Below are 12826 nucleotides of genomic sequence, written 5' to 3'. Positions count from 1 at the left end.
ATCATATCTCAGGGATATCTTCTGGACTTCAAAGCTTCTCCTCCACAAGGGAGATTTCTTCTTTCAAGGTTATCAGCAAACCAAATAAAGAAAGAGGCATTTCTACGCTGTGTGCAAGACCTCTTAGTAATGGGGGTGATCCACCCAGTTCCGCGGACGGAACAAGGGCAAGGGTTTTACTCAAATCTGTTTGTGGTTCCCAAGAAAGAGGGAACCTTCAGACCAATCTTGGACCTAAAAATCTTAAACAAATTCCTAAGAGTTCCATCATTCAAAATGGAAACTATTCGAACCATCCTACCCATGATCCAAGAGGGTCAATACATGACCACAGTAGACTTAAAGGATGCCTACCTTCATATACCGATTCACAAAGATCATTATCGGTACCTAAGATTTGCCTTTCTAGATCTTCCCTTCGGGTTGGCTACGGCCCTGAGAATCTTTACAAAGGTTCTGGGCTCACTTCTGGCGGTTCTAAGACCGCGAGGCATAGCGGTGGCTCCGTATCTAGACGACATCCTGATACAGGCGTCAAGCTTTCAAATGGCCAAGTCTCATACAGAGATAGTTCTGGCATTTCTGAGGTCGCATGGGTGGAAAGTGAACGTGGAAAAGAGTTCTCTATCACCACTCACAAGAGTCTCCTTTCTAGGGACTCTTATAGATTCTGTACAGATGAAAATTTACCTGACGGAGTCCAGGTTATCAAAACTTCTAAATGCTTGCCGTGTCCTTCATTCCATTCCACGCCCGTCAGTGGCTCAGTGCATGGAAGTAATCGGCTTAATGGTAGCGGCAATGGACATAGTGCCATTTGCGCGCCTGCATCTCAGACTGCTGCAATTATGCATGCTAAGTCAGTGGAATGGGGATTACTCAGATTTGTCCCCTCTGCTAAATCTGGACCAAGAGACCAGAGATTCTCTTCTCTGGTGGCTTTCTCGGGTCCATCTGTCCAAGGGAATGACCTTTCGCAGGCCAGATTGGACGTAGTCTGGAACTCCCTGAAGGCTCAGGGATTATGGACTCAGGAGGAGAAACTCCTCCCAATAAATATTCTGGAGTTGAGAGCAATATTCAATGCTCTTCTAGCTTGGCCTCAGTTAGCAACACTGAGGTTCATCAGATTTCAGTCGGACAACATCACGACTGTGGCTTACATCAACCATCAAGGGGGAACCAGGAGTTCCCTAGCGATGTTGGAAGTCTCAAAGATAATTTGCTGGGCAGAGTCTCACTCTTGCCACCTGTCAGCAATCTACATCCCAGGCGGGGAGAACTGGGAGGCGGATTTTCTAAGTCTCCAGACTTTTCATCCGGGGGAGTGGGAACTTCATCCGGAGGTCTTCGCTCAACTGATTCATCGTTGGGGCAAACCAGATCTGGATCTCATGGCGTCTCGCCAGAACGCCAAGCTTCCTTGTTACGGATCTAGGTCCAGGGACCCGGGAGCGGCGCTGATAGATGCTCTGACAGCCCCTTGGGTCTTCAACATGGCTTATGTGTTTCCACCATTTCCGATGCTACCTCGACTGATTGCCAAGATCAAACAGGAGAGAGCATCGGTGATTCTGATAGCGCCTGCGTGGCCACGCAGGACCTGGTATGCAGACCTAGTGGACATGTCGTCCTGTCCACCATGGTTTCTACCTCTGAGGCAGGACCTTCTAATACAAGGTCCTTTCAAACATCCAAATCTAATTTCTCTGAGGCTGACTGCATGGAGATTGAACGCTTGATTCTATCAAAGTGTGGCTTCTCGGAGTCAGTTATTGATACCTTAATACAGGCACGGAAGCCTGTTACCAGAAAAATTTACCATAAGATATGGCGTAAATATTTATATTGGTGCGAATCCAAGGGTTACTCATGGAGTAGGGTTAGGATTCCTAGGATATTGTCCTTTCTACAAGAGGGTTTAGAAAAGGGCTTATCTGCTAGTTCGTTAAAGGGACAGATTTCTGCTCTGTCTATTCTCTTACACAAACGTCTGGCAGAAGTTCCAGACGTCCAGGTTTTTTGTCAGGCTTTGGCTAGGATCAAGCCTGTATTTAAGACTGTTGCTCCTCCGTGGAGCTTAAACTCCATTGATATCAAGCTGTTATCTTGGAAAGTTCTGTTTTTGATGGCTATTTCCTCGGCTCGAAGAGTCTCTGAGTTATCGGCCTTACATTGTGATTCTCCTTATCTAATTTTCCATTCAGACAAGGTAGTTCTGCGTACAAAACCTGGGTTTTTACCTAAGGTAGTTTCTAACAGGAATATCAATCAGGAGATTGTTGTTCCATCATTATGTCCTAATCCTTCTTCAAAGAAGGAACGACTTTTGCATAATCTGGACGTAGTCCGTGCCCTGAAGTTCTATTTACAGGCATCTAAAGATTTTCGTCAAACTTCTTCCCTGTTTGTCGTGTACTCTGGTCAGAGGAGAGGTCAAAAAGCTTCGGCAACCTCTCTCTCCTTTTGGCTTCGTAGCATAATACGTTTAGCCTATGAGACTGCTGGACAGCAGCCCCCTGAAAGAATTACAGCTCATTCCACTAGAGCTGTGGCTTCCACCTGGGCCTTTAAGAATGAGGCCTCTGTTGAACAGATTTGCAAGGCTGCAACTTGGTCTTCACTTCACACTTTTTCAAAATTTTACAAATTTGACACTTTTGCTTCTTCGGAGGCTGTTTTTGGGAGAAAGGTTCTACAGGCAGTGGTTCCTTCCGTTTAAATTCCTGCCTTGTCCCTCCCATCATCCATGTACTTTGGCTTTGGTATTGGTATCCCATAAGTAATGGATGACCCATGGACTGAATACACTTAACAAGAGAAAACATAATTTATGCTTACCTGATAAATTTATTTCTCTTGTAGTGTATTCAGTCCACGGCCCGCCCTGTCTTTTAAGGCAGATCTAAATTTTAATTAAAACTCCAGTCACCACTGCACCCTATGGTTTCTCCTTTCTTGTCTTGTTTCGGTCGAATGACTGGATATGACATGTGAGGGGAGGAGCTATATAGCAGCTCTGCTTGGGTGATCCTCTTGCAACTTCCTGTTGGGAAGGAGAATATATCCCATAAGTAATGGATGACCCGTGGACTGAATACACTACAAGAGAAATAAATTTATCAGGTAAGCATAAATTATGTTTTTTATAATAATGTATTTACAATTTAAAGTGACAGTATACACCAATTTTCATTTAACTGCAGGTAGTATACGCTACTATAAAGAATAATATGCACAGATAACTGATAAAAATCCAGGCTACCAATTTAGCACTGTTGAGGTTAGGCTGGGACACACATTGAAAGGGTCTGAGAGCAGACCATCCCCACTCCCCCCTGCATATGAAAAGACCCATTATACAAACAGAAGCAGTCTGGAGTCTGTATACATCAGTATGCATCTAGAACTTTGGGGCTTGGTTAGAAGTCTGAAAATCAGCACAATGTTATTTACAAATAAGCAAAACTATACATTTTTACAAAAACACACCCAGATGGGCTAAATAAATGGATCATCTACAAAACATTTAGGCAAAGAAAAATCTTGGTGTACAATGACACTTTAAATGTAAACTTACTAACGTGAATAACAACAACAACAAAATCAGTCCAGTTTAAAACATTTATGAAGCCATGGAATAAAAGTTTTTTTGCAAATACATGCATATTGCAGAAATACTTCTATAATATTCCAAATTACTTTAATACTTAATAATACTAATACATACATATTGACATTGTTATCATTGGTCTTCTTATGCCTCCTCTTCTAACTGCTTGTGGTTCATAGATAAATTTACAGCACTCAAGAAATGCAGCTGCACAGTCCCCAACATCCAGTACATATGTAGCCCGTCTCTGACATGAATATCCCATGGGATTCTGCTGCATTCCATCCTCGCAGCACCGGCGAAGACGGGAATCTGTATATTCTTTGGCTGTGGAGAATAAAGAGTTAATTACAAGTATATTTAAGTTTAGCAATAAAAGGCTCTTTTTTGTGATTAAACAAATTATTTTATTTTGCAAAGGGTTAAATACATAGTTAAAGCTGAGCTCCTGTAACACTGTAACTAAATTGCATGTGCACAGCTCTGAATAATGCAACATTTATTGGTTTTGGAGCTCTGTACCTTTGTCCCTCCGGCAGCTCTCTCTAAACCTTTCTGAAACTGGGAAATAGGCCGCTGATACAGATCTCGCCCATGTCACACTCAGCCCCAACCCTCCCTTAGTCCACACACAGGCCTTCTAGACCCCCTCTGTGAAACGTTGGGACAAATGCACGTGTACAGATATTTTTTTACCTAAAACAGGATACAGTTACCTTTAATGGCTTTTTCTTTATTCATAAGGACTGAGCGACGCCGTCTTTGAGCGTTAGCACAGCGTAGTTCTGTAGAAATAAATTGTATTATGACTTGATTTAAGACAAATCTGAGTTGCAGTGCTATAACCAAAACATCAATAAACATTATTTTTCAAGCTAAACTTGTAGATCCAGATACCTATAAACTTTTTATGTCACTATGCTTCGTTCAACCTCAAGTCTAGTCTCTACTTCTTATCAGAAAACATATAATATATCTCTTTACATTTGTATTTAAATGATCTAGTCTTTAATCCTTTTTTTCTTTCTCACCTGAACGTGCTGGATTTGTTAAACCCGTGGTGGTATGTATTGAAAGTCCCGCATCTGTAAAAACCCCAGCACTGTCACTGCCCCCTCCAGGGGTGCACCCAAGGTCACTTTGTTCCACCTCATTCCAAATCTAGGCATACAAGTTAACCAATAATTATTGAACACAATTATAAAAACAAATAAATAATATGAGTAGTTATATGCTGGATTTTCATGGTGGTTTCTCACCTTGCTTTGTGACATCCTGTTCTTTTTGTTCAGAACAAAAACAGCTTTATCCACAGCCACCATACCAACGTTTGACCCAGGGTCACCTCTAACGTTAAGGTAAACTTTTGTTCCAGGTTCAACCTCTTTGTCATGTCTTTGTTTATCATGGGAGACTTCAAGCTGTGGAATGTAAAAACATGTTCTTTCTCTTTTAATTTTAAGGTAATATTGGTTTTATTTAAATTATAATGTAAATATTGAAATATTAAAACAAATTATTTTACCTAATATGCTAAAAAATAGACATACCACTTAAAGGAGACTAAAAGTTATTTTTTAAATGCACCGTCATTCCAGTCCATAAGAGTTTGTCATGATAAAACATTCTATGGAATCTAGTTTATTTTTCTAAGCAATTACAAAATGGAAGCAAAAGATACACAGCCAAAACCAAAGTGCGACTGTAGAGGACAGCTAATAAATACTGTATTGATGATAACTACTTTATGTGCTTCAATATTGTTTTTCAACTTTTATATCAATTCTTGGGGGTGAATTTATCAAGCTCCATACGGCGGCGGACAGAAATCAACCCGATCAAATACGATCGGGTTGATTGACACCCCCTCTGCTAGCAGCCAATCTGTGATTGGCTGCAAATCTGCAGGGGGCGGCATTGCACCAGCAGTTCACAAGAACTGCTGGTGCAATGATAAATGCTGACAGCGTATGCTGTCGGCATTTATCGATGTGCGGCGGACATGATACGCTACATCGTATCATGTCCGCCTGCACATTAATAAATTGACCCCTAGACATTCATGGACAAAGGAGCTTGGGTGGAGGGAGATAAATCACTCCCATATTTTTAAAAGGGAGAGCAAGGAGAAGATTCATGGTATATGTTCATCAACCCTGGTTTCTGTAGTCTACTTCAAATGTTGGTGATTAGAGAGTGAGACAACTCACAGCAGCAAAGGCTCCTGGTTTACACTCTCACTAGAACCACCCACCTATTTCCTCTAAGCAGAAATGTAATGGATATTCCTTTGCTGCTGTTTGTGGTCTCAGAGCCAGGGGTTAATTCCAGCGGGAACGGAGTTCCTGCACTATTTTTGCAGGAGGAACTAAGTTCCCCCTGGACAGAGAACAGAAACGCTTCAGTAAACACTGCTGCTGCTGGTGGGTGAAGCTGGAGCACAGTCTGGTTAGAGGGATAGTGAGATCCTCTAGCAATGGGCAGAAACACTTCCTACAATACACTAAATGCAAGCCTGTCAGCAGTCCTGCTTTGTGATCACCCCGCGCTGTGTGGAACACATGGTGCTTACATTTCTGTGTGGCTTGCTCTGGGGTTATTTAGCTTCCCCCAGAAGAAATACGACTATTGCTCCTTAAAGGGACAGTATTCTCCAATTTTCACATAACAGCATGTAATAGACACATAGAATAATATGCACAGATACTGATCTGAAAATCCAGTATAAAACCTTTAAAACTTACTAAGATGCTCCCAGTTTAGCACTGTTAAAAAAGTTAGGCTGGGACATCCACTGAAATGAGCTGGAAAGCAAAAAGAGTAGACACTTCCCCCTCCCCTGCATATGATAAGACCCTTTACACAAACAGGAGCAAGCTGGAGTAGGTAGATAACAGTTTACTTCTAAAACGTTGGGGCTTGGTTAGGAGTATAAAAAAATCAGCACAATGTTATTTAAAAATAAGCAAAACTGTATATTTTTTTTTAAAACAAACAAACTTGTATGGGTCATATAAATGGAAAATCTACAAAACATTTATGCAAAGAAAAATCTAGTGTACAATGTCCCATTCAGTGGGTAAGACTCTGCGACAGAGGAGGAGTTTGGAGTTGCTGTCAGACACGGTCTCAGTCCGCTCTGGAAAGGAAGGAGAGGGGAGGAATGAGGGTTTGAGGAACTGAAGCTAAGCTGGCTATGCACCATGTGAGTTAAAAACAAAGTATTTACACCCTGGATCTTGACATTAACCCAGGCATTCATGTCTATCAATTTACGGTCAGCAGGCCAGATTCTCTGCAGAATGCTGACCTGTACAAGATAATGTATGTGCTGCAGATTCAACCTTTCCAGTTTCATTCCAAAGTGCAAGGTAACCTGCTTTGCTTTCAATGTTACTGTGCCCTCATACCTCCTGCTTCATCTGCCAGTTGCTTCAGATTTAATGGTAAAAGAAAATGACACTTGTGACCATAATTTCACTACTTACTGCAGAGTGAGTGCACACACAAACATCCTGAGGGCCAGGGAGTAACATCTCCTAAAATTTTACTAAGGCTCTGAGCTTTTTGGATTATTCAACATCATATGTATGCCCCTTCATGTGTTCTAAAAAGTGTGTTTCTGGCTTCTCAGTATTCAGTAGCAGTTAAATCCTAAATTACAAATAAAAATGTCACCCCTGCCATGTAAAAATGTAACCATGGGTGTCCATCCTCAGACCTAAAGGCAACCATTCAGCCCTTCATTGGTTTTAATTTGCTTTCATTAACCAGAGTGTATAGATTATATACATAAAAATACAGTGTGTGGGTGTATATAACACAATATTAAATGGTCACTGAACACAAATGTTTGCTTTTGTGATTCAAATATAGCATGCAATTTTAAGCAACTTTCTAATTTACTCCTATTATCAATTTTCTTCATTCTCTTGCTATCTTTATTTGAAAAAGCAGGAATCTAAGCTAAGGAGCAGGCCCATTTTTGTTTCAGCACCTGGGTTGCGCTTGCTGACTGGGAGCATGAAATAACGGAACAGTTATGGTAGAATAGAACAACAGTATGTCCTAGCACTGTACCTATGCACCTAAGCCAGCCCAAAGCTGCAACTAAAAAAGCCCACAAACCACTTCATAACTTCATATTGAAACTGTCAACCTGGGGATCAGCAGCACTGCCACTCATTTAGGTATGCACATTACTGGATGTCCTGGCAACCCCGCTATCTGGAGGTAACTGAGGGCATGTCATATTATGTAGCCACCATAAGGCAGGTGGAGAAGGGAAAGAGGAGTGCCGCCTACAGGTGACTGTTCATTCACAGCACGTCAAAGTAAATCTTACAGGATTCAAATGCACTTAAAGATTTGAAGACTTTTGAGAATATTATTATACATTGGTACTGCCCTTTTCATACAAAAGGTATCCAATAAATTAAATATATGTTTTGTGTCTTGGCAATAACAGTGCCAATGGTTGCAGAAGACTATCTAACCATTGTGATAGAGGCTCCAGCAATAACCCAATTCCAGATACTATAGTGTCCCTTCACTTCTAATATGCTCTTATGGACTTTGGGAAGATGATGAAAAGACTGAATTACTGTTTTTTTTTTTGCACATTCAGAAATTCAAAGGTGTCTCTATCAAAAAACCTTTGTTGTAATCCATCATCCAACAAGCAATATAGCTTCTTACTAAGGGCTAGATTACAAGTGGAGCACAACTAGCGCTTTCGCTAGAGCACAAACTGCTCTAGCGGTAAACATTTTGCATGAGTCAGGTTGAGCTGCTATTATGAGTTGAAAGTAAAAACTTATCGCTCCAGCGATAACCCGACTAGTGCAAAAAGGTTTACCGCTAGCGCAGTTACAATATCGCTCACACAATAACCTACTGCCTTATAGAAGTCAATGGAGCAAAAACCTGAATTGCCATAAGATCCCAACTCTAATAACCCCTAAACCACCACCTAGCTCACTGCAAAGTCGCCACTACACAATGAACCCCTAAACCGCCACCCCCCTCACATCGCAAACTACCTCTTTACACAAAGTAACTCACTAACATCTAAACACCTTAATCACAACCCCTAAGTTAACCCAAAATAGACTAACCCTACCTTTACCAAATAAAACCTAACTACTTTTAAAAAAAACTTACCTGAAAAAAATTAAAAATCTAACCTTTCCTTTAAAAAACAAACAAACCTACCATTACAGTAAAAAAAACTACCATATCAATAAAAAAAACCTAACATTACATTAAAAAACACATTACAGTAAAAAAAAAAAAACTACCATTACAAAAAAAGAAACACTAACCTTACAAAAAACCCCCAAAAAATTACCAAAAATAAAAAAAGAATTATGCCTATTATAGTACTCTAAAAAGAAAAAAGGTTGGCAAAGGGCTTTAACATTTTTTTTAAACACCTGAGATCTCATTTATTTGAGCCCTTATAACTTTTTTGTGCATTAAAAAAAATAATAAAAAAATTGTGATAGTGTTATTATGAGTATACGTGTACTTTGCAATTTATTTTTTATGTGTTTTGTGACACTTTTTTGTTTCTCGAAACAGTTAACCAGAGCTCTGAGGACGAGGTAATCATTCTAGCGTAAATTGCGATTGCACGCAAGTGATTGAGGCCTATTTATCAAAGGTCTGTTGGACCTGATCCGACAGCAGTGCGGATCAGATCCGACAGACCTCGCTGAATGCGGAGAGCAATACACTCTCCGTATTCAGCATTGCACCAGCAGCTCTTGTGAACTGTTGGTGCAACGCCGTCTCCTGTAGACTCGCGGCCAATTGGCCGCCATCAGGGGGTGTCAATCAAATCGATCATACTCGATCGGGTTGAATTGTGGCGATCTCTGTCGGCCTGCTATAAGCAGGCGGACAGGGTTATGGAGCAGCGGTCTTTAGACCGCTGCTTCATAACTGCTTTTTCTGGTGAGCCTGCAGGCTCGCCAGAAACACGGGCCCTCAAGCTCCTTTTGGAGCATGATAAATGGGCCTCATGTTTACTTTCAACTCGTAAAACCAGTGGTAAACCTGACAAGTGCAAACACCCGCCATAAATGCCTTATCACTTGCACGCAAACGCTTGTGCTCCACTAGTAATCTGGCCCTTAAGTGTCCACCAGTACATCCCCCATCTTAAAAACATATGGACAGAGCAATGCAAGCTATGTGAATGAACTGGGACATTTGTTTGTAACTAACGGTTAAGATACGTTTCTTGAAAGAGGCCAACATTTTAATTCTCAAATCGTCAAGGTTATGGAACTTAATAAACACAAAAATTGTGCAAATATCCCTGCAAAAAGAATTTCTGATAGATAGGAACACCATTTGTTATGAGCCTCAATGCAAATTATCTGATGGTTTTTCATGGCTCAAAGAAATAAAAAAGAAAATTTATGCTTACCTGATAAATGTATTTCTTTTTTGACACGATGAGTCCACGGATCATCTTAATTACTAATGGGATATTCACCTCCTGGTCAGCAGAAGGCGGCAAAGAGCACCACAGCAGAGCTGTTAAATATCTCCTCCCTTCCCTCCCACTCCAGTCAATCGACCGAAGTTAAGGAAAGAAAGGAAAAGCCAAGGTGCAGAGGTGTCTGAAGTTTACAATAACCCAAAACCTGTCTTTCAAGAACAGAGCGGGCTGTGGACTCATCGTGTCAAAAAAGAAATACATTTATCAGGTAAGCATAAATTTTCTTTTCTTTTTTATGACACCATGAGTCCACGGATCATCTTACTTACTAATGGGATTCAATACCCAAGCTAGAGTACACAGATGATACGGGAGGGACAAGACAGGGAACCTAAACAGAAGGCACCACTGCTTAAAGAACTTTTCTCCCAAAAGCGGCCTCAGCCGAGGCAAAAGTGTCAAATTTGTAAAACTTTGAAAAAGTGTGAAGAGAATACCAAGTTGCAGCCTTGTAAATCTGTTCCACAGAAGCTTCATTCTTGAATGCCCATGAGGAAGCAACAGCCCTCGTGGAATGAGCCCTAACTCTCTCTGGAGGCTACTCTTCAGCCAAAAAGAAAGAGAAGTAGCCGTAGCCTTCTGTCCCTTAAATTTTCCTGAGAAAACCACAAACAAAGCACGAGACTGACGAAAATCCTTAGTCACCTGCAGATAAAACTTTAAGGCATGAACCACGTCCAAATTGAGTAGAAGCCGTTCCTTCTGAGAAGAAGGATTAGGACACAAGGAAGGAACAACAATCTCCTAATTAATGTTCCGATCAGAAACAACTTTAGGAAGAAATCCTAATTTAGTGTGTAAAACTACCTTATCTGAATGAAGAATACGGTAAGGAGACTCGTACTGCAAAGCCGAGAGCTCTGACACTCTGCGAGCAGAAGAAATAGCAACCAGAAATAAAACTTTCCAAGATAACAACTTAATATCTAAGGAATGCATAGGCAAAAAACAGAGCCCCTGGAAGGACTTTAAGCACTAAATTCAGACTCCATGGAGGAGTAACTGGTTTGAACACAGACCTGAACCTGACCAAGGCCTGACAAAATGATCTGGAACATCTGCCAGATGTTTGTGTAACAAAATAGATAAGGCAGAGATTTGCCCCTTTAGGGAACTTGTCGATAATCCTTTCTCCAAACCCCCTTGGAGAAAAGACAACATTCTAGGAATCCTAACTCCACTTTGTGAGTAGCCCTTGGATTCACACCAATAGAGATATTTACGCCATATCTTATGGTAAATCTTTCTAGTTACAGGCTTACGAGCCTGAATCATGGTCTCTAAGACCGATTCTGAATTAGAAGGGCCCTTGAATTAGAAGGTCCTTCCTCAACGGAAGTCTCCAAGGTGGCAGAGATGACATGTCCACCAGATCTGTATACCAAATCCTGCGAGGCCAAGCTGGTGCAATGAGGATCACCAACGCCTTCTCCTGCTTGATTCGAGCAATGACCTGAGGAAGAAGAGCAAACAGAGGAAATAGGTATGTTAGACTGAAGGTCCAAGGGACCGCCAGAGCATCCATCAGTTCCGCCTGGGGGTCGACCCGTATCTCGGGAGCTTGGCATTCTGTCGAGATGCCATGAGATCCAATTCCGGATGACCCCACTTGAAAATCAGGTTTGAGTCCCCACTCTCCCGGATGCAATTTTCATAAAAACGTTACTTTTCTCTTTAAATAAGAAAGTTTAACTTTTTTTATTTTTTTTATTTAGTTTTTAAATAATGTAGTCTAAGAAGCTTAAAATGTTAAGCCGAACGTCCCCGCAACTTGCCTTCAGTCGCACAGATAGTCTCAAGTGTTAACATGCAGTTATGTTAATATGCAGTGTTAACACGTAGCTAAAATACATCGATGCGCAGTATGCCCTACAACGGAGCGGAGTGACTGGAAAAAGGGCGCACAATCACTATTCACTTCCTTGCGTACCTCCCATTGTGGGTGTGACAAGAAGCAAACTCCCGGTCTGTTAGTTAAGTTAAAAAACACGCCAGGAGTGTGGAACCACCGCCATGAAATAACCAGCCCCAGTGCCTGCGTCTATGCTGCCCAATGTATCCCCTATGCTCCAGGGGAGTCTGTGATATACAGTAGATAGTGATGAGGTCTGTCCCTTCAATAAAAGACCCTTAGTCAATAAAGTACCCAAACTTTTTTCCTGAGTATTTTTTATTATATCCCCAGAAAACAAGCCAGCACTTACCTCATCTTCTGCCTGGCAGCAAAGGCAGTTCTCAGGTTTGAGATGTCCTCTCCCTCACATGGACCTGTGAAATAAAGGAAAGTCCTGAGTCAAAATGCCTCAGGTTTTCAGGGTTAGGGCAGCATCAATATATGGGAGGCACAGTGAGAATTATGTCCCACAAGTTCCCATTGCTTTAAAGCCACCACTGCTCTACTTTAGAGACTGATATGGACTACAGCTACACCCTAGGACAAAGCAGCAAAATCTTGTACCACTTTAAAAATAATAAACTCTTGATTGAAGAATCTTTTCTAACACCTCACTTTACCACTTCCTATCACTAACGTAGGCAAAGAGAATGACTGGAGTGGGAGGGAAGGGAGGAGCTATTTAACAGCTCTGCTGTGGTGCTCTTTGCCGCCTCCTGCTGACCAGGAGGTGAATATGCCATTAGTAATTAAGATGATCCGTGGACTCAATTAGAGAATCATTTGAAAACAGGTTTCAAATTTGAAA

General features: G+C 41.3%; 1 protein-coding gene across 1 annotated transcript in view; it reads right to left on the bottom strand.

Moving 5' to 3' along the window:
• LOC128663759 (complement C3) overlaps positions 1 to 12826 on the bottom strand; it is a 285067-nt gene that overhangs the window by 149021 nt on the left and 123220 nt on the right. Inside the window, exons 14-17 of the mRNA XM_053718244.1 lie at positions 4873 to 5034; positions 4645 to 4774; positions 4330 to 4398; positions 3731 to 3940 (exon numbers count right to left, since the gene is read on the bottom strand). Of these exons, the coding sequence (XP_053574219.1) occupies positions 3731 to 3940; positions 4330 to 4398; positions 4645 to 4774; positions 4873 to 5034 (571 nt within the window). The remainder of the gene's footprint in view (positions 1 to 3730; positions 3941 to 4329; positions 4399 to 4644; positions 4775 to 4872; positions 5035 to 12826) is intronic.

Source organism: Bombina bombina, chromosome 6 (genome assembly GCF_027579735.1).
Source record: "Bombina bombina isolate aBomBom1 chromosome 6, aBomBom1.pri, whole genome shotgun sequence".
NCBI classification, from domain to species: Eukaryota; Metazoa; Chordata; class Amphibia; order Anura; family Bombinatoridae; genus Bombina; species Bombina bombina.
The sequence above is the reverse complement of the archived record's forward strand: the minus strand, read 5'-3'. Positions and strand labels throughout refer to the sequence as shown.